The 22,104-nt window shown below is 36.5% G+C and overlaps 1 protein-coding gene across 1 annotated transcript; it reads left to right on the top strand.

The window, feature by feature from the left end:
• The first annotated feature begins 3,715 nt into the window (after positions 1-3,715).
• Positions 3,716-21,361, top strand: MADCAM1 (mucosal vascular addressin cell adhesion molecule 1). The gene is made up of 5 exons (XM_053702848.1): positions 3,716-3,790; positions 6,186-6,452; positions 8,816-9,130; positions 13,286-13,984; positions 16,996-21,361. Exons 1-5 carry the CDS (start codon positions 3,736-3,738, stop codon positions 17,106-17,108), a joined length of 1,449 nt encoding a protein of 482 aa, XP_053558823.1. The 5' UTR covers positions 3,716-3,735; the 3' UTR covers positions 17,109-21,361.
• The last annotated feature ends 743 nt before the right edge of the window (positions 21,362-22,104 follow it).

Raw genomic sequence — 22,104 nt, 5'->3', positions numbered from 1 at the left:
TGCTCTAAGTTTGCCAAGTATGTCATCCAATGGAGTCTCTACCTGTAAAGCCTCTTCCAGAGACTCAAACCAGTACGCCGCAGCAGCAGTGACAGGGGCAATGCATGCAATGGGCTGTAGGACAAAACCTTGTTGAATAAATATTTTCTTAAGGTAACCTTCTAATTTTTTATCCATTGGCTCTAAAAAAGCACAACTGTCCTCGACAGGTATAGTAGTACGCTTTGCTAGAGTAGAAACTGCTCCCTCCACCTTAGGGACTGTCTGCCAGTCCCGTGTGGTGGCGTCTATTGGAAAACATTTTTCTAAAAATAGGAGGGGAAGAGAACGGCACACCTGGTCTATCCCATTCCTTATTAATAATTTCTGTAAACCTTTTAGGTATTGGAAAAACATCAGTACACACCGGCACTGCAAAGCATTTATCCAGTCTACAAAATTTCTCTGGCACTGCAATGGTATCACAGTCATTCAGAGCAGCTAAAACCTCCCTAAGTAACACGCGGAGGTGTTCAAGCTTAAATTTAAATGTAGAAATATTAGAATCAGGTATCTTCCTGAGTCATTAACATCACCCACTGACTGAAGCTCTCCTTCCTCAGCTTCTGCATATTGTGAGGCAATTTTAGACATGGTTCTTAAAGCGTCAGTATGCTCTGCATTTTGTCTCACCCCAGAGCTATCTCGCTAACCTCTAAGTTCAGGTAGTCTGGCTAATACAGCTGACAGTGTATTATCCATGACTGCCGCCATGTCTTGTAAAGTAAACGTTATGGGCGCCCTAGATGTACTTGGCGCCATTTGAGCGTGAGTCCCTTGGGCGGGAGTCAAAGGGTCTGACACGTGGGGAGAGTTAGTCGGCATAACTTTCCCCTCGTCAGATTCCTCTGGTGATAATTTTTTTTTTAAAAACAGAATATGATCTTTATTGCATAAAGTGAAATCAGTACATTTGGTACACATTCTAAGAGGGGGTTCCACCATGGCTTTTAAACATAATGAACAAGGAGTTTCTTCTATATCAGACATGTTTATACAGACTAGCAATGAGACTAGCAAGCTTGGAAAACACTTTAAATCAAGTTAACAAGCAAATATAAAAAACGGTACTGTGCCTTTAAGAGAAACAAATTTTGTCAGAATTTGAAAAACAGTGAAAAAATGCAGTAAATCAAACGAAATTTTTACAGTGTGTATAATAAGCTAACAGAGCATTGCACCCACTAGCAAATGGATGATTAACCCCTTAGTTCAAAAAAACGAAATAGACGGGGTTCTTTTGTTTGTTTTTTAACAGTTACAACAAACTGCCACAGCTCTGCTGTGGCCCTACCTTCCCCAATAAACGACTTTGGAAAGCCTTTGAGCCCTTTAGAGATGTCCTATAGCATACAGGGGACTCCTGAGGGAAGCTGGATGTCACAGTTTGTAATTTTAACTGCACCAACTGTAACTTTTATACTATAACAGTGGAAAGCCTCAGTAAAACTGTTTCTAGTCAAAATTTAAGCCAGCCATGTGGAAAAAACTAGGCCCCAATAAAGTTTTATCACCAATGCATATATAAAAACGATTAAACATGCCAGCAAACGTTTTATATTGCAATATCATAAGGGTATTACCCCTGGGAGTAACCAGTCGTTATTAAATCACTGTATTCAGGCTTAACTTACATTAATCCGATATCAGCAGCATTTTCTAGTGTTTTCCATCTCTAGAAAAAATTATAACTGCACATACCTGATAGCAGAATAAACTGCACGCCATTCTCTCGCTGAAGTTACCTCATCTGTGTAATCCCCTCAGACATATGTGAGAATAGCAATGGATCTTAGTTACAACCTGCTAAGATCATAGAAACCTCAGGCAGATTCTTCTTCTATTTACTGCCTGAGATAAAATAGCACAACTCCGGTACTATTTAAAAATAACAAACTTTTGATTGAAGAAAATAAACTAGCTATATTTAACCACTCTCTCCTACAACATCCTTGCTTGTTGAGAGTTGCAAGAGAATGACTGGCTACGACAGTTAGGGGAGGAGCTATATTACAGCTCTGCTGTGGGTGTCCTCTTGCAACTTCCTGTTGGGAATGAGAATATCCCACAAGTAATGGATGATCCGTGGACTGGATACACCTTACAAGAGAAATTGCTATCTTCAATGCGCGTTATTGAAATATTAAATATTAATAAAAATTAATACAAATTATAAAAAATTATACATAATGTAATTTTATATATATATATATATATATATATATATATATATATATATATACACATATATGTATATTATATGGATTATTTAGAATATTTTACAGTATGTATAATAATTTTAAATAATTTTTAGCAATTTATTTTTATATTTAATAATAAATAAATATGTATTACTATTATTATAATTTATTTGTATAGCGCTACAAAATTCCGTAGCGCTGGGTACAATGATAGGGGTATACAATGACAAGGATTTGTGATAAAATACAAAACATAACAAACTAAACAAATCTAGTACAGGAGGAAAAGGGCCCTGCTCCAGAGAGCCCACAGTCACAGGTTGAGAGAGCAGAGACATCTGGATCATTGGAATGTGAAATATTAATAATTCAAGTCAGGTTTAGCGCACGTTAATAAATGCAATGGGTTAGTTTGTGAGTATGTGTATTTGTTTATTTTGCAGCTTTTGCACTTCCCTGAAGTCTAGGGGAGAATACGTCAATGCAGTCACGATATTTTTTAGCATACATCAGGTTTACTTTCACGTGCAAACTTTTTACTTTCAACTTGTAATACAAGGGCAACCCAATGCGCAAAATGCCTCCGTCTAGTGTAGTTTACGCTCAAGCTCAAGATCGCTAAATAGCACTTCACTCATAGATGTCGATTTATGAAGCAGGTCCCACCTGAAGCAGGAGTTAAAAAGCAGCGGTCTTAAGACCACTGCTCCTTAACTCGTCCGCCACCTCTGAGGCGGCAGACAGCAATCAGCCCAATCAGATATGATCGGGTTAATTGAAACCCCCTGCTAGCAGCCAATAATGTGCAGGGGGCGGCATTGCACAAGCATTTCACTAGAAATGGTTGTGCAATGTTAAATGCCAACAGCGTATGCTGTTGGCATTTAGAGATGTTGGGTGGGCATGATCCGCTACAGTGGATCATGTCCGCCCGCATCATAGTAAATCGGCCCCATAATCTAGCCCTATATGTGTAATGTCCCTTTAAAAATTGCTTTAATAAGTAAACAAATGGATTGTACTCAGGTTACACATGAAAGATCCAAAACCGGCCCAGAGATCTTATCAGTATAATAGATAGATCTTATAGTTGCATAAAGAAATTAAAATGTCACTGTGGCATTTTTACATGCAATATAATATAGCCACTTGAGCTATAACAAGCAGAATGTAAATATAAAACAATATATAAATATAGTGTGATATTATAACATAGACACAAACTATACTTGCAGCAAGAGAATTATATTTTTTATCTGGGAGATTAAGGGTTTACCTATTACTGCAATCAGCAGGGACTTCCCAATTCATAGATTTCCCTGTAGCCTTCCTCTTATTTCTCACTCCTTCCCCTCCTTCCCCTCTGTTTCCTCGAAGCCCAAAGAACCCCTATTGCCTGCCAAGGTCACTGGCACAAGTATAATAACCCAGCAGGGTTAGAATGAATAGAGAGAGGAAGGAAGGCCAGCAGGGAGAACGCAGGAGGACAGGCTCAATGGCTCCTACTCAAATTCTCTACGTGCTCCTTCAGCTATGCCTGCTGTGTAATGGTGAGTCCCATCTAATTATACACAGAGCACTAAACAATGCCCTGCATATCAGAGTTGTTGTTATCCTGTATAACCTCACATTTTATGTAATCTTCAGCTTGCTTTACTTATTCAGGATCTGCTCAATTTGTTCCAAGATGTACTTAAAGGGATACTAACCCCTCATTTTTTCTTTCATGATTCAGATAGAGCATGCAATTTTAAGCAACTTTCTAATTTACTCCTATTATCAATTTTTCTTTGTTCTCATGTTATCTTGATTTGAAAAAGCAGTAATAAAAGGTTAGGAGCCGGTCCATTTTTTAGTTCAGCACCTTGGTAGAGCTGCTGATTGGTTTGCTACATTTAGCCACAAATCAGCAAGTTCTACCCATGTGCTGAACAAAAAATGGTCTGGCTCTAAAACTTACAGTACTGCTTTTTCAAATCAAGATAGCACGAGAACAAAGAAAAATTGATAATAGGAGTAAATTAGAAAGGTGCTTAAAATCTCATGCTCTATCTGAATCATGAAATAAAAAAATTGGGTTTAGTATCCCTTTAATGGGACAAATTAGTCAAATTAAAATGAGCATGAATCAAGTGCATTTAAACAGAAACACTTTCTCAATATAGTGGTAGTAGCAAAACTGCTCCAAGTTAAACTTTTACTGTTTCTGGGGAATATGTACATATGCTACACGTGCCCAGTTCTCCCACATTAAAACATTGTGCTTGCTTAAAGATCTGGTGGTGGCAAGTATTGTAAATCAATTTACATTTTACTAACCACTAACGGCTGTCTGAGCAAGCATGGTTTTTGAATGTGGGTGCATTAGTCATGTGCAGCATATGTGCATATTCCTTAGAAACAGTTAAAAAAATTACTAAAATTGGTTTTGCTAATACAAGCATATTGTAAAAATGCTTCCAAACGTAAACCCACTTATTTAATATTGACTGTTATGTCCCTTTAATTCATTATCATTATCTGCAAAATATGTACATATACAGCACATCTAATGCACCCACATTCAAAAACTGCTTGCTCAGACAGCCAGTAGTGGTTAGTAAGATGTAAATTTATTTACACTACTTGCCACCACCAGGGCTTTGAGTAAGAACAGTTTTTGATTGTGTAAGAACTGGGCACGTGTACCATATGTACATATTCCCCAGAAACAGTAAAAAGTTTTACTAGCGCCTATTGCAAAAATGCCTCTATTCAAAACTGAAATCCACTAATTTAATTCTGATATTTAATTATGTTAAGTCATTTTCTCTAATGCTGTAAGACCCCTTTAGGAATACGTTACCCTTCTTGTTAATTCACATTTAATGTAATCACCCATCATGCTTCAGTTTCTGAACATGATCTTTTATTTAAACCCGCAATTTGATTTATAGCAGAAACTTTAGAAAGCTGTGTAATTTTGCAGCCACTAATCTAACATAGCTGCTGTCATCCAGGTTGGGACAGAATAGTGTGTCAGAGAATTCTATCTTGAATTAATATATTTAAAAAAATAAAATGATAAATTAATATTTTCCCTGCCTGTTAGTCACACTTTTCTCTGCCTGTGTCTTTGGTTTGGTTTTTGTGTTCTAAAATGCAAATAATATTCTATATTTATTTAAACATCAACTATCGCATACAAAAGTATTACCAATGATATAAAACTACCTTAGGTATAAGCTGTATTATGTTATTTAAATATTCCCTAAATGACATAAAATATTGTTGTTTACACTTGGTTCCATCCCCTCTCCAAACTGTCCCATTTTACAGATACAAATATTCCAAAAATCCAAACCTTTTCTGGTCCCTAACAGTTTGGATAAAGAATAGGCAACAAAAAGGTTAAAACCCACCTCTTTTCTTAAAGCGACAAGAACCTATATGCTGTATTTGGTTGTTTATTGTTTTTTAAAACTTGTTAGTACTGCATTCCTTTTCACATTATCATGTATTCCTTATTTAACCCTTTAAGGACACAGCTTTCAATTTGCTCAATTGTTTTATGATGGAAAAATTCTGTCATATGTCCTTAAGAGGTTAAATAAAAATGTGTCCTCTTTAAATAGTGGTTCATTATTGTTCCTCTCTGTTCTCCCACTCCTCTTAATCTTTTTGCCTTATTTCTTTCCACCACTACCCTCACCCTGTCTCTTTCTTTTCCCATCCCTCTGTTATACTAATACTTCAATACATATATTTTTAAACATCCTTTATTCATTTACATTTCTCCCTCATCTTCTTAATTCTCATTATTTTGTTATTTCTTACATTATTCTTCCACTTGTTCAATGTCACTCACATTTATTTTGTTTCATTCCACATCTGCTGCCTTTATGCCTTTCATTCATTCATGATCTACTTTCTTCTCTTTTTCTCCTTCTCTCCCTCACGCTACAGCACAGTACTCTCTGATTCTGTTCCCACCGAATCCTGTGGTGTCTCTTGGTGGGTCAGTTGCATTAAACTGTTCCATTAATTGCCCTGGAGGTAAAACAACATGGAAGGGACTTGACACCAACCTAGGTGGCCTGTACACTGCTCCTGGTTATAGTGTCTTGCACATCAGTAATGCCACAATTTCCATGGATGGGGTGTATATCTGTGTGGGAAATTGCCCTGGGAAAAGAAATACTCTTCAAGGATCTCTCAATCTGCAGGTTTATGGTAAGGAAATTATTTATATTACCTGTCTAAAAGAGCTTGTAATCTAAATGGAAGATTGTTAAAGGGACAGTCTACTCGAGAATTGTTATTGTTTAAAAAGATAGATAATCCCTTTATTACCCATTCCCCAGTTTTACATAACCAACACGATTAAATGAATATACTTTTTACCTCAGTGATTATCTTGTATCTAAGCCTTTGCAGACTGACCCCTTTTTTTAATTCTTTTGACAGACTTGCATTTTAACCAATCAGTACCCTCTCATAAGTAAGTCTACATGCGTGAGCACAATGTTATCTATATGGCACACATGAACTAACGACCTCTAGCTGTGAAGAACTTTCAAATGCACTGACAAAAGAGGCGGCCTTCAAGGGCTTAGAAATTAGCATATGAGCTTACCTAGGTTTAGCTTTCAACTAAGAATACCATGAGAACAAAGCAAATTTGATGATAAAAGTTAATTGGAAAGTTGTTAAAAATTGTATGCCCTATCGGAATTATAAACATTTATTTTTGACTAGACTGTCCCTTTAAGTATTTGATCACTGATTGATCAGTTGCTTTTGTGTCTGCATTATTATTTTTTACCACAGTTGAAATGCTTCTGCTGTCTCTCTCAGATGAATAAGGAGGCTCAACTTTCTATAGAAAGTAAATAATTGTGGTTCTTTTGTTTTGTTGAAACTATGAGGCTCGTTTATGAAGCCCTTCACCCACAGTCATAAGACCGCTGCTTCCTAAACTCTCAGCCACCTCAGTGGTGAAAGGATAAAATCACACAATAAGTATGTAAAACATTTCCCATAAAGAGCTATGGTGCTATGTGTAAGTTACACTTGTTCTGCAGTAGTTTACAAAACATCAGGTTATATGATTTTGCAAAAGGGAAACTGGGCACAAAAATGTACATCTTTGTATAGCACCTTCCAGTAATCCTGGCTGATAAATGGACAACTCGCCGTTAGTTGGGGGAGGCATCTAAATGGCTCAGTAAGCAAAATAAAAAAACTGCAACAAATAAATGCCGACACAATGATGTGTAGCGATGTGCAGCTGACATGATACGCTACTTCGTATCATGTCCACTCGCACATTGATACATATGCCCCTAAGTGTAATTCACACATAGCATGATAGCTCTTTTAGTGAAATATTGTATGCTTTTATTATGTAATCTATTTGGTATTTTAAAGATAACAATAAAATGTAACATTTTAAAAGTTGGAGAGCATCATTTACTCTTTGCTTTTATTTTCTCTCCTTTTTTTTTGGTAATTGATTTTGAGGATGATTGCAACAGGGTTTCCAATGTATTACTTTGTTTCACAGTGACAATCTGCTCACTTGTTTGGCGTTTTATATATGAAACCAAACAACGCTTCATCACTTTGTGTAAGTTTCACAAAAGGAAACAGCAGTAAAATCTTTGCCTCTTTAAATTCTTTTTAACTATTTGGAATTGTTTAGATAGTGTGGAGAAGTAGTATGAATAATATATTTAAAGGTATATGAAACACTATCAGATTGTAATATAAAATGTTTAATATAAAATGTTTGTGTACAAATTGTGCTTTCCTTAGCTCTCTAGTGAGGTCAAAAGGCAAATTCTGTAACTTAAGTTGTCTGCAACAAACTGTCTACACAAGCTGCACTCTAGACAATGATTGTTTAGAGCAGTGGGCAAATATGTTTGCAGGTAGTTCTAATTGCTGACAATTAAAGGGAAAGTCTAGTCAAAATTAAACTTTCTGCTAGAGGGTGTTAGTTAATGTGTGCCATATAGATTACATTGTGCTCACGCCCGTGGAGTTACTTATGAGAGGGCACTGATTGGCTAAAATGCGAGTCTGTCAAAAGAACTGAAATAAGGGGGCAGTCTGCAGAGGCTTAGATACAAGGTAAGCACAGAAGTAAAAAGTGTATTAATATAACAGTGTTGGTTATACAAAACTGGGGAATGGGGAATAAAGGGATTATCTATCTTTTTAAACAATAAACATTCTGGAGTAGACTGTCCCTTTAAAGAAGATAAGGTAAAGATACTCACCAGAGTTTTCAAAAATTTGTTTTGCAAATCAGTTTTAAGTCATTTTACAGCATTTATTTTGTCTTCAAATCTTTTGAAAATAAGTACTTGATTGCTATTAAAAAAACAACAACACATATTAAAAGAATGCCTTTAATGCTAGTTTAATACAGCACAGCTCATGACCCAGTACTGCTATGTCAACCTGGATAATAGTGAGATGTGACTTGTCTAACAATGCAAACAAGTGTAAATATGACTAAAATCTATATCAAGTCCACTCGTTACAAACTCCACACAGCCATATTAACAGCGTTCCTCTGTTACCTACAGCTCTCCCAGAAACACTGCTCATAACTGCTCACCCTAATGAAGCACCCCGTGTCCTGCGCTGCTCTATGCAAGAAGTGTACCCACCTGCACCCATCAGTATGAGCTGGTATCGAGGGTCTGATAAGCTGGAGGTCCCTGACAATTGTGAGGAAGAGCTGCAGGGAGATGAAGGAGGCTTTATAACTCACACCTGCAGTTTGGAGATCCCCCATGAAGAGGGATTGGTACCAGGGATTATTTACAGATGTGAAGCAGAACTGATCACGGAGGACCAAGTGTTTAAAAGAGTAGGGACCTTTCAGCTACCAGAAACAGGTGGGCAACATTCATATCTTTACTGGCATAAAGTCTTTCTGCTTGTTTTATATACACAAATATTCTCTGTTTTGATAGAATGAAGCTTGGTAAAACAAATTGTTTGAATTTTGAAACCCTTGATCAATTTAACCCTTTTTGTGCTTTTTGTCACTTTCACAAGCTTGGGGGGGTTACGGCGGGGCATCTGCCCCCTCCCCCCTGGATCTTAACTGCCCCTTCTATTTATAACAGACTGAACAGTGTATTCTAGCTGTGCTCACATTGGCCTAGTTGCCATTCAGGTGGTAAAGTTTGGAAACTAATGGTAACATAAAAATTATCCATAGATTTTAATACAGATACATTTTTTACCAACAGTTTCCAAACTTTACCACCTCAATGGACACTAGGCCAGACGGTGTGCTGGTGTCGGCAGTTAGATTCAGAGGCCATCAAGCAGAGCCGGAAAACCATCACTCAGTACTTATTGTTCCACAAGCTGCATGAAGGTTCTACCGTGCAGCCTCTGTGCTGTCAGAAGGGAATTCTCCTTTGTTTACACTGCCCCCCTGACCCCTTCTACCACAACTTCTGAGCTGCTGTGCTTAATTGCTTTCTATTCTTACTTCTAAGTACCATACGGAGCTATTAAAAGCTGAGCAGGGCTCAGTGCATGTTAAAAGGATAGGAAACCTAAACCAATTAACTTCTGCTATCAAAATTGCTTTGTTTACATGATATTCTTTGTTGAAGAGATACCTAGGTAGGCATCTGAAGCATTACATGGCAGGAAATAGTGCTGATATCTAGTGCTCTTGCAAATGGATAACATTCTTGCAAATCTGCTGCCATATAGTGCTCTAGAAATGGGTCGGCTCCTAAGTATACATCATTGCTTTCAACAAAAGATAACAAGAGAATGAATAAAAAGTGACAAATAATAGAAGTAAATTAGAAAGTTGTTTAAAATTGCATGCTCTATCTGAATCATGAAATCATTTTTTGGGGTCTCATATCCCTTTAATAACCTTTAATAAGGAAGAAGAATGTCAAAGGTAAGCAAAATGCTGGACTAGTAAAGCTCCCATTTTAGATGTCTTATTAAATGAATAGTTTGGTCATGGATATTCATGGCATTGCTTGTGTAAGCAGATGTGTAATTTCAAGAAACTTATATATAAACAATGCATCATTAGTGTTTTTTTTTAACAAATGTAAAACAGAAGAATGTACAAAATCATTGTCAAATATAAGGAGTTAAACAGCACACATTGCTTCATTAAATAAAATAGTTACCACCTATAAAACATGTAATATAATATGAATTTTAATTGTATAATAACGTTGAGAACCTTGCAAATCTCTAACTCAATATGCAACTAGCTACTTTGGATTTCAGTATCCAATAATTATTAAATACACCCAAATTTTTGACCTCCTGACATCTATTTGGGTATATGTAACATATATATATAATACTATATATACCGGTATGTATATATATATATATATATATATATATATGCTATTGAAACCAAAAGTACCAAATAGAAGTAGCTACAATTTAAAGATACAGATAAGGTTCTCAGAATTAACACACAGTAACCATTTAAAATGAAAGTCAGAAAATAAATTGCTGAACATTTGATAAAAGTGTTTTTAGAAAATAAAAACATGCAATCTGAGCTGCCTCCCCAAATATTGTCAAGAGGTCTTTATAAAACAAGACAAATCCTAGAAGAAAATGATGGTAAAGCAGGGGGTGTGAGGATTTTAGGTTGAAAATACACATTAACTCCTTCACATTCTAATTCAACAACTGTTAGCATTGATTAATGATCTGAAGATTCCATCTCAAAGTATGTGGTTGCCTGGGTATGTGTTTTATTGTGCTTGAGCATCTATGAAGATGTATGTGTGTTGTATGCATGAGTTCCTGTTTATGTGTGGATGTGGGTCTGTGGATATATGTTTGTGTGGGCATGTGAGTGCCTGTAGCTACTTGTCTGTGTATTGTAATGCTTGTCTTTGTTTTCATGTGTGCACCTCACTGACGAGGACCATAGGAGGCCGAAACGATCATCTGGGGTTGTCATGTTCCTTGTTCAAAGGAGAATTGCCTGGTATTTCAGGGCTGGACTGACTTTACTTGGCCGGATCAGACTGATGTGCTTCAGGAGAGTTTTCCTGTGTGAAAAGTACACTGGTCTAAAAGAGGCTGCTCCGAGGTGGTGACTCCCCATAGAACAAGCTATTGAACTGTTGTTCGTTCATGGTAGAGCGCTTCTCTCTTTGTACACACATGAACCTATCTGCCTGAGGTTACTTGTCTTTGTCTCTGAATGCCTGTTTACGTGCATGTGGTGCTTGGCTTAGTATATATATGTTCCTATGTACATATGCTTGTGGGTATCTAGTGTTTGCATGTGTGTGCATGTGAATGTCAATAGCATGAAAGGTTTAGGAGCAGGAATGTTGCACTTTATAATTGAGGAGGGGCACATTTTGAAGTTTTGCCCTGGAAGCCAGATTTTCTAGAAACAGCCCTGTATGAAGCTAGGGTTGACACCTAGCCGGTATTTTTAAAGGGACAGTAAAGTCAAAATTAAACTTTCATGATTCAGATAGAGCATGCAATTTTAAACAACTTTCCAATTTACTTCTGTTATCAAATTTGCTTTGTTCTCTTTGTATCTATATTTAAAGAGTAAAACTAGGTAGGCTCATGAGAGCTCAGGAGTATGCACGTTTCTTTAGTACTCTATGGCAGCAGTGTTTTGCAAAATTATTAGTAGCTTTGTTATAGCAAATAATATATTAAAAACAAACATAAAATTGTTGTATCAAAAGCCAAGGATTTACGGACCCTAACATCAACACCACTGTGAAATGAGGCTATGGTTACTGCCAGGTTATTAATATGATGATCACTTGATAGCTGTAAGGACATGAAACTCCTCATTTGAATCGTGGAACCTCACTTTTTGGCTCATGATACATAATTATGATGAGGGGGATAATAAAGATGTATTAAAAAGCAGGGTACTGAACACAGTTACCCAGGTCCCTGTATTATTGGGTGGGATATTGAAAGATGTGTCCCTGTGTTGTCTGTAGTGGGAGTCACTTGTTTCTGTGTGTGTGAATGTTTCTGTGTTTGCATGTGTGTGTATTTCTGTGTGAATGTGTGTGTGTTTGTCTGTGAGTTTTTACTTTTTTAGTCAGTGTTTGTGTGTGTGAGTGTTTTCTGTGTGTGAGTTTCTGTGAATTTTCTCTGCATGTTTTCTGTGTGACTGTTTCCGTGTGTGTCTGTGAGTTTTTACTTTTTTAGTCAGTGTTTGTGTGTGTGAGATATAAATCTATCTATCTACATTTTGCCAAATAATGACTTTTTAAAAAAAATAAATTACTTTTTTGAAAAAATATAAACATTTTGAGACATCTAAACATTAAATAAGCAGAAAGATGGGTGGGTGTGAGGTACTTCCTGATTATTAGTGGCGTGGATGGGGGCCTCTTAAAGAGCCCATATCTCCCCCAACACCACTTACACAGACAATAGACCCCCTCAGGTTATGAAATACGTCATTTAATTGTAGGGGAATAAGACCACTAATTTGAAAGAGGGAATTCATTTTGAATGTGTGGACAAAAATTTGCAAGTGATAACTATAGTAATGGTGTTCCACAACCGATTTCGATTTTGGGGTCTCATATCTCTAGTAGGTGATAAACATAAAAATGACAATAGCTTATCTAATGTATTTGCTGTATGGAAGGATAGGGTATCCAAAGGAAATTCTATTTTCTAAATACAAAATACAACTCACACGGATGACACACTATTGTCCTCTTATTAATGCGGGGGTTACCCTTGTTCAATTAAGGGGTCTCATGCCCTCCTAGATTATCATGTCTACTAGGTGACTATTATTGCTCTGGACTCTAAAAGGGGCACCCCATATAAGAAATAAAATGGGGCAAGTGATCCTTTGTCCCTTTTGAAAGAGGAAAGGTCTACTCTTTCAAATGAGGGGTCAAATGCTCATGGGCCTGTTTACATTGACACTATAAAAAAGTGACTTTTACAATAAATGGTTATTATGTACCGTCAAATACTAAAATTTCAATTCACGTTATTTAGGAAAAACTTTAATTTGTTTGCATTTCTAGGAGGAAGTAATGAATATTTCACAAATTCTGTCATGACCCCAAAAGCTGAATTTCTCACCAGCAAAGAAATTCCAAATATCATGATAAACACCACAGTATCTGAAGAGGGACCAAAAGCTACATACACCATGGAGCAAAGCCCAACTTTGGATAGCAATGTGGTACCTGTCACATTGTCAGTCATAAACAGTAACTCCACCAATCAGAGTGGGGCCATCACTTTTACAGAAGAAAAATCAGCTAGGCAAGCTGTCAGTGAGGGGTCCACACCTCTACCAACTGAAGATCTCATGACTAATCCAAATGTATCTCTCAAGCAGGGTTCAATATTACTTCCAATTATAAAGAAAGGAACCACCCCCAGTGTATTCCTCAGTAAAGAACACCCAACATTGGCAATTCCACATGGAGGAAGTACTCAAAATAAATCTGACAGCAGAGAACACAGTGCATTGCCATACACACTCCAAGGGACCACCTCCTATGTATCTGCCAGAAAGGACCCAACATCATTGCCAACTACAAACCAAGAGGCCACTTCAGACATAGCCATCAAAAAGGTTTCAACATTGTTTTTCCCTACCTATAAAGGACATTCTCCAAATGTTATTACCACAGAGGGCCCCACAACACAGCTGGCTATCTTAATCAAATCACTTGTTCCTTCTGCAAAGGCTAAACCTACATTCATACCGAGAAGTAAGTGAGTTGTGTAAGGGTAGCAATGTTTTGAATCTATATACATTTAATGAATCTTGTTATTTTATATATATATATATATATATATATATATATATATATATATATATATATATATATATATATTCATATTATTATATCCATATACAGGTTATTATATTGCTACATAGTACACTAGGGTTTGATGAATATCTTCTGCCTCTGCCAGTATAAGTGTGTGATATTCGGGGTGTATACCCATTCCTCACATATATCATATCATGGGGCTGATCTTACATTTTTGGGCTGGCTACAAGAGATAAAAACAATCTGTCTAAGAGGTCAATTTATTATTGGCCGAATTGGGCCAATTCACCCTGTTTCCGCACGAGCCTTCAGGTTCCCGGAAACAGGAGTTAAGAAGCAGCGGTCTATAGACCGCTGCTCCTTAACTTTTACGCCACCTCTGAGGCTCCGTACATCAATCCACCCGATCCTATACGATCGGGCTGATTGACTCCCCCTGCTAGCGGCCAATTGGCCGCGAATCTGCAGGGGGCGGTATTGCACAAGCAGTTCACTAGAACTGCTTGTGCAATGCTGAATATGCACAGTGTATGCTGTCCGCATTCAGCGATGTCTGGCGGACATGATACGCTACAGCGTAAATTTACCTATAAAAGTTAGCTTTAAGTGCTGTGATATTTGTCTGCAATTTAATATGAAAGCATTTTATAAAGGTCTATTATAGTGTAAAAATTACACACTCTAATTTATTAAAGCATGCAATTTTAAAACAAGTGACTTAAAGGGATACTGAACCCAAATTTTTCTTTCACGATTCAGATAGAACATGTAATTTTAATCAACTGTCTAATTTACTTCTATTATCAATTTTTCTTTGTTCTCTTGGCATCTTCATTTCAAAAAACCAGGGATGTAAGCTTTGGAGCCGGCCCATTTTTGGTTCAGCACCCTAGATAGCACTTGCTGATTGATGTCTGCATTTAGCCACCAATCAGCAGGCGCTAATTGATAATAGGAGTAAATTAGAAAGTTGCTAAAAAGTGCATGCTCTATCTGAATCATTAAAGAAAAAAAATGGGTTCAGTGTCCCTTTCCTTTTGGTACAGCTACAAGCAAAAATATATGCAATATATAACACTAGTCCACTAGTGGGTAATAGCTTAGTAGCATTTGAGTGAGGATTTGTGCATTTCTATGTATAGCAGTCATCAATAGCTTTATAAAGGTATGTGAAGAACATGATAAAATACCCAGGCACACAAACATCAAATATAATAGCATAGGCTAAACTGATCATGGTTAGCTTAACAACAAGTGATTCTATGCATAAAATGCACCATGCATAAAGTAACACAACATATTTGCAAAGGGACGACAAAAATGCACAGTACATGATATAGCAGCAAGATGCATAATCAGAAGCAAAGTTAGTATTGAAGCAAATTTGTAGTGAGGAATAGTTCATGAATGGGACATGAGATGCTGTAAGTCTATACGGAATATAATTGCATTACTGGCCCTACATAACCTTTTGCTTAACTCACACAAAGGAGATAAACACATAAAGTAAAGCAATCCTGATTGGCTAACTGGCTGTGTCTTGGTCAGGACCTCCAATGCTTTTAGCTCCCAAGTGGGACTTTAACCTTTTGAAGGTGTTAAACACATACTTACTTACCTATGGTCAGTGATGTAAAAATCACATACTCATCCAAATGGCAGTTCTTTGGAGGAAGCATTCGGGTATAAAAGTAACCCAGTGTTTAACTCTGCACACTTACTGGGCTAAAGAAGAGGATGCACATGACCTCTCCCCCTTCATGCCTAACCATGCCCACTGGACTGCATAGCCACACCTGAACCATATAGTTACAGCCCCCCAACCCATGACTCACCTGCTCAGAGCTCACCCTGATTGGTGTAAGTTTTGCCCCCCCCTCCCAATATTTAATTTGCGGAATTGTCACTGCCTACAACAAATTAGATACAATTTTTGCATTAGACTGCCCATTTAAGCATATCTCCCACATATTGATGGAACAGACCCACCACTACTGACTATAGCACAAGACTATAAGAGAAAACAACATTTATTCTAAATTATAAATACTTAAAGGGACATTAAACCTAAAATTTTACTTACATTATCCAGATAGAAAATACAATTTTAAGCAATTTTCCAATTTACTTCAATTATCTAATTTGCTTCAATCTCTGGATATCCTTTGTTGATTAAGCAGCAATACACTACTGGAAGCTAGCTGAATGCATTCGGTGAGCCACTAACATGAGGCATATATGTGCAGCCACCAATTAGCAGCTCCTGAGTCTACCTAGATATCCCTTTCAACAAAGCATATCAAGAGAACAAAACAAATTAGAATCTGAATCATGAAAGAAACAAAATTGTGTTTCATGTACCTTTAAATGGGAAGGGCAATGTAGAGAAAGTGAAGTAGAAAAAGGGGCCGAATTATCAAGCTCTGAATGGAGCTTGATGCCCCTGTTTCTGGGCGAGCCTTCAGACCTCTGCTTCATGACTGGTCCACCTGCTCTGAGGCTGCAGACATCAATCCGCCCGATCCTATACGATCGGGCTGATTAACACCCCCTGCTAGCGGCCAATTGGCCGTGAATCTGCAGAGGGCGGCATTGCACAAGCAGTTCACAAGAACTGCTTGTGCAATGATAAATGCTGTCAGCGTATGCTGTCGGCATTCATTGATGTCTGTCGGACTTAATCCGCTGGGCGGATCATGTCGGACAGACCGATGATAAATCGGCCCCAAAGACTGGAAGTTATATGCAAGCAACAGTGCAATAACAAATAACAGCATTTTAATGTTGCAGTTTTATGTCGCTTTCAGTGTATTTTGAAACTAATTAGACTATCTCAGTGTTTGTTTATAGAAGTGGACTTATATTCTTTTTTAGTAGAGCAATTACCAGTCTCTAGTTGAGTGTTATTAGCACATGATTTACATTACTTTGCATTTTTATTCCAGTTACCCTGGCGCTGGTGGGAACATTGATCTCTTTGATGAGCTTTAGCGGATGCTTCCTGCATCTTTGGAGACGGCTACGTCAGAAAGGGTCATTTCAGCTTGAAAATCCATAAAAAAGGGAGACTGATATACTTTTAATATTTGTGAATATTTTTTTACATTTCCTCAGGAAGTTGGGAGAAGGGTGTTACATGCTTTGCAAAATTCCCTGCACTCAGCAATATTTTCAGTTTAAATGACTGAACTTTTAACCACCTACTTAGACATTTTTTACAGAAAGTTCTGTCATATACAGAAATGATATTGATTATCAATAGAAACATTCTTATGCAGAAAAATAATTTATTGCAAAGCCCATTTTTATTAAAGGGACACTGAACCCAACTTTTTTCTTTTGTGATTCAGAAAGAGCATGCAATTTTAAGCAACTTTCTAATTTACTCCTAATATCAATTTTTCTTCATTCTCTTGCTATCTTTATTTGAAAAAGAAGGCATCTAAGCTTTTTTATTGGTTCAGAACTCAACACAGCACTTTTTTTTTTATTGGTGGATGAATTTATCCACCAATCTGCAAGGACAACCCAGGTTGTTCACCAAAAATGGGCCGGCATCTAAACTTACATTCTTGCATTTCAAATAAAAATACCAAGAGAATAAAGAAGATTTGAAATTAGAAAGTTGCTTAAAATGTCATGCTTTATCTGAATCACGGAAGAAAAAATTTGGGTTCAGTGTCCCTTTAACTGTGACTTGCTATGTGCATTTAAACTGATTAATGGTACAAACCTTAATAAATAAAACAAAATGAAGAAAACATTATTCTACCTCGCCGAGTTAAAATGCTTTATCTTGTACTTTGCCAAACAGGAAAATTTCTTACAGAGAAGAGAGCAGGAATATTATATACAAGACTTCATAAAGTTTTTTGTTTTTTTTAAACGTGTGTCACTGTATCTCATATAGCATGACAAATAGGAAGTGTATCTCAGGGTTTATGTGACATCCTACAAAATAATGTATAATACTGTTGATTATTGACTGTTTGTTGTAAATATGTTCCAGATATGATTTACTATAGGTAACTATCCACTTTATATAATGTAGCCTATTTTAATAAAAAAAATGAGTGATTAAAGGGACATTCCAGCCAAAATTGGAATCCACATGGGTGCACTTCAGTTTTGAAAAGAAGCAGTTTTCTAATATACACATATTAGCAAAAATGCTTCTAATAAAAGCTATTGCTGTTTCAAAAGTGAATTTAAATGGACAGTCTACACCAGTATTTTATTGTTTTAAAAGATAGCTAATCCCTTTATTACCCATTCCCCAGTTTTGCATAACCAACACAGTTATATTAATATACTTTAACCTCTGTGATTATCTTGTACCTAAGCCTCTGCAAACTGCCCCTTTATTTCAGTTATTTCAGTTATTTCAACAGATTTGCAGTTTAGCCAATCAGTGCCTGCTCCCAGATAACTTCACGTGCACGAGCACAGTGTTATCTATATGAAATACGTGAACTAACACCCTCTAGTGGTGAAAAACTGTTAAAATGCATTCTGAAAAGAGGTGGCCTTCAAGGTCTAAGAAATTAGCATATGAACCTCCTAGGTTAAGCGTTCAACTAAGAATACCAAGAGAACAAAGCAAAATTGGTGATAAAAGTAAATTGGAAAATTGTTTAAAATGACATGTTCTATCTGAATCATGAAAGTTTATTTTGGCCTAGACTGTCCCTTTAAGTATGCACCGTGCACCAGCATTTTAAACATAGCTCTTACTCAGAGATAGCCTAAGATTCTTGTACCATCTGGTAGTGGCTCAATTTGTTAATTGCAGATATGATACAAGACCCACTGGTGCTCTGAGCAGCTGCAGTATTTAAAATGCTTGTGCACTGAGAATATCTAGCTATGCTTCACATACACGTGCAGAGAAAAATGTTAACACTAAAACAGTGATAACTTATACTAGAAGCAATATACATGTATATTCAAAGATGTAATTCAACCATGTGCATTTAAATTTTGACCAGAATGTCCCTTTAAGTACCTGGTAATACAGAATATTATGGTAACCGTTCCTATCCATCAGAATTACTGTTCCAGTGTGAAAACTGCTTGGGTGATTTTTTTTTTTACCTTTCTTTCAAACCAAAGGAAGAGATCTGCATTAGTAAAACCTTTCAAATTAACATAAACATTTAAACACATAAAAAATATATAATGGGATACACCATGGGATTTTCAGTAGTATGATCACCATTATTTACAAAGAAACAAGAGGTATGCAGCCAAAAGAAAAGTAAAACACATCAGCTAATAATGCTAATGCTGATAATGACTATTGTCTAATACATTTGAATACAGATTTTTCTTTTTAAACAGACATTCTAATGCAACATTTGAATGCCTTAATTTATTAGACCATGTCATTTTTGCACTAGCAATGCTGCAACCCTATGTGTTTAACGCCTGCACCAGGATTACACACATAGTTAAAGTACCTCTCTGAGCCCCAAACATTGCAGCTCCTGAGCCAGTGATTAGCAGGGACTTGCAACTGCAGCTGACGATTTCCTCAAGTACCTGCTCAGAACCAGCATTTCTCTGTGGCTCCAGAACATGATTTTAACTATGTGTTTAACTACAATGCAGGGGTTTAACATATAGAGCTGCAGTGTTGATAATGTAGAAATTGCGTGCTATATTTAATTAGAACAGGCAGTTTTGTACTGCAATGTCCCTTTATAGGGGCATAAAACTTAAAAATACTCTGTGTTCTACTTAAAAGAGGATGTTTCAAAAATGTATTACAATGCTTTGTTTTTTTTAAAAATGGGAAGTTTCTGTAGAACACCATTTTATTTTCTGTGGCAGTTCTTCCTTGTCTATCTCAGGCCTCAGTTTCACCTTAAACTTTTCTTTCATTATTCAGATAGAACAAACAATTTTAAACAACTTTCCAATTTACTTCTATTATCAAATTTGCTTCATTCTCTTGGTATCCTTTTTTGAAGGGGCAGCAATACACTTGTTATGACAAGAGGTATATACTATAAGCAGCTAGCTCCCAGTAATACATTTATGCACCTGAGCCTACCTAGGTAGGCTTTTCATCAAAGGATATCATGAGAACAAAGAAAATTAGATAATAAAAGTAAATTGAAAAGTAGTTTAAAACTGTATGCTCTACCTGAATCATGAAAGTTTTATTTTGACTTTAGTGTCTCTAAACAACTTTAAAGGGCTGGTGTACTGTAACATTTTCTCCCTTTAACTTGTTGCAATTATCAATTTTACCTGCTGGAGTATATTATTATTATTTTCAAATAGCTACACTGTCCCTTTAACCCTTTTAACCCCATGTGCCTAAATGATATAGCTCTACGTCATGTGGTACATAGCCCATCGTACCGCATAACAGATTTACATTGTAGCTTCAGGAAGCTCTAGCAGTCTCGGTTGTCAAGTGACAGCCAATGAGCTGCTGCTCCTCAGCTGCAGGAAATCTGTCTTCATATGGTAACAGAGCAGGATCCATCACCATATGAAGGCAGATTACCAGATCGTTACAGACAGAGACAGTAGACAGAGATGAGAGCTGATATAAAGAATGGACACAGCACAAGAAAATGGAGTTTGATGCTCAGGTGTCAGTTTTAGGGTTGCCAAACCTTCCTTATTTCCAGGTATCTCCCTTATTTGTACAAACATTTTACAGTCTTCCAGGCTCCCTTATTTATCTACTCTTAGAACATTTTTCTTCCTTACTTTTTACATATAACATCTTCATTTCAAACATTTAACATTGTACTCTTAGTTAATCATTTTGATGTATCTGACAGTTTAATGTCTTTACTACCACTGAGAGATACAGTAGAATTCACGGATTCGCAGAAAGTTGTTAAATGTATTAAAGTGAATGTAAACGTTAATTAATTAAAGGCCAGTATCAAATAATAATCTTAAAAACAGGGGCACTTTAATTCATTAAAGTTTACAAAGACGCATTATTTTTTAAAATACTTACTGCTGCATTATGGTAAACATAACGCCGAACCTTAGCCCGCAGTTCCTGCTTTCTTTAGCAGATCGATGACAAATCTGGCTTCCTCCAATCGTTGTGTGTCCCTTTTGGCGTCCAGCTTGTGCGGCATGCAATAATTGGAGGAAGCCGGTTTTGTCATCGATATGAATTAAAATGCCCCTGTTTTTAAGATTATTTGATACTGGGCTTTAATTCATTAAAGTTTACAATCACTTTAAGTTAGACTGTGTGAATGAAGATGATTTGTATGAAGAAGTTTGTTGTACCAAACTGTATTACATTGTTAAATAAAGTGTTTTTTTCAGTAACTGCTGTATAATTAGTCTCCCTTATTTATTTTTATTTTTTTAATGTTGGCAACCCATTATGAGTTAAAGGGACAGTATACTATAAAATTGTTTCTCCCTTAATGTGTTTCCAATTAATTTTGTACCAGCTGCAGAGTATAAAATTTATGAGATTTGCTTTTTTAAGGCTTATTTGTGTATATGAATTAGCTGATTTTGTGTTTTGAAGCCACAACCTAATAAAATGGGTTGAGCTTGTAGGTATAATCAGATCTCATTACTTTATCACATTGTGTACATATACCTGCTTCTTTATCTTATATCTGTCCATAAACCAATCACCAATAATTGGAGAGAACCATGGAAAATTAACATTTTATTACCTTATCTCTTCTATAACCCACTGGGAGTGTAATTTCTTCTGCTGGCTGTGTTAACACAGCTTGGCCTCGAGGCCAAAAACTTTCAGGATGGGTGGGGATACCACAGGCAAAATAAACTAATTCAAATGCCAATATAAGGTTAATGGAAATACTTGGAAACAATTTAATACACTCCAGCAGGTAAAGTGGATCATTGGGAACAAATTAAAGGGGAGAACATTTTTGAGTAAACTGTCCCTTTAAGATGTTTGATCATATGTGATCTGTACTGTTTTGTCTTCTTTCAAAAAAAAGAGACAAAAGAAAAATAATGGCAAACCATATTAATATATTCAGAATTGGGCAGAAAGAAGCTACTACCAGGTGGCAACCGGGCCATAG

The sequence above is a fragment of the Bombina bombina genome, chromosome 2 (assembly GCF_027579735.1).
Source record: "Bombina bombina isolate aBomBom1 chromosome 2, aBomBom1.pri, whole genome shotgun sequence".
NCBI classification, from domain to species: Eukaryota; Metazoa; Chordata; class Amphibia; order Anura; family Bombinatoridae; genus Bombina; species Bombina bombina.
Note: the sequence above shows the minus strand (reverse complement) of the source record. Positions and strands in the feature narration are given on the sequence as shown.

Bases quoted from the DNA above. Each gene is read 5' to 3' on its own strand.
- MADCAM1 (XM_053702848.1), top strand. From the start codon at position 3,736: ATGGCTCCTACTCAAATTCTCTACGTGCTCCTTCAGCTATGCCTGCTG. The intron at 3,791-6,185 runs GTGAGTCCCATC...CTCACGCTACAG, and splicing joins GCTATGCCTGCTGTGTAATG to CACAGTACTCTCTGATTCTG. The intron at 9,131-13,285 runs GTGGGCAACATT...TTGCATTTCTAG, and splicing joins CTTTCAGCTACCAGAAACAG to GAGGAAGTAATGAATATTTC.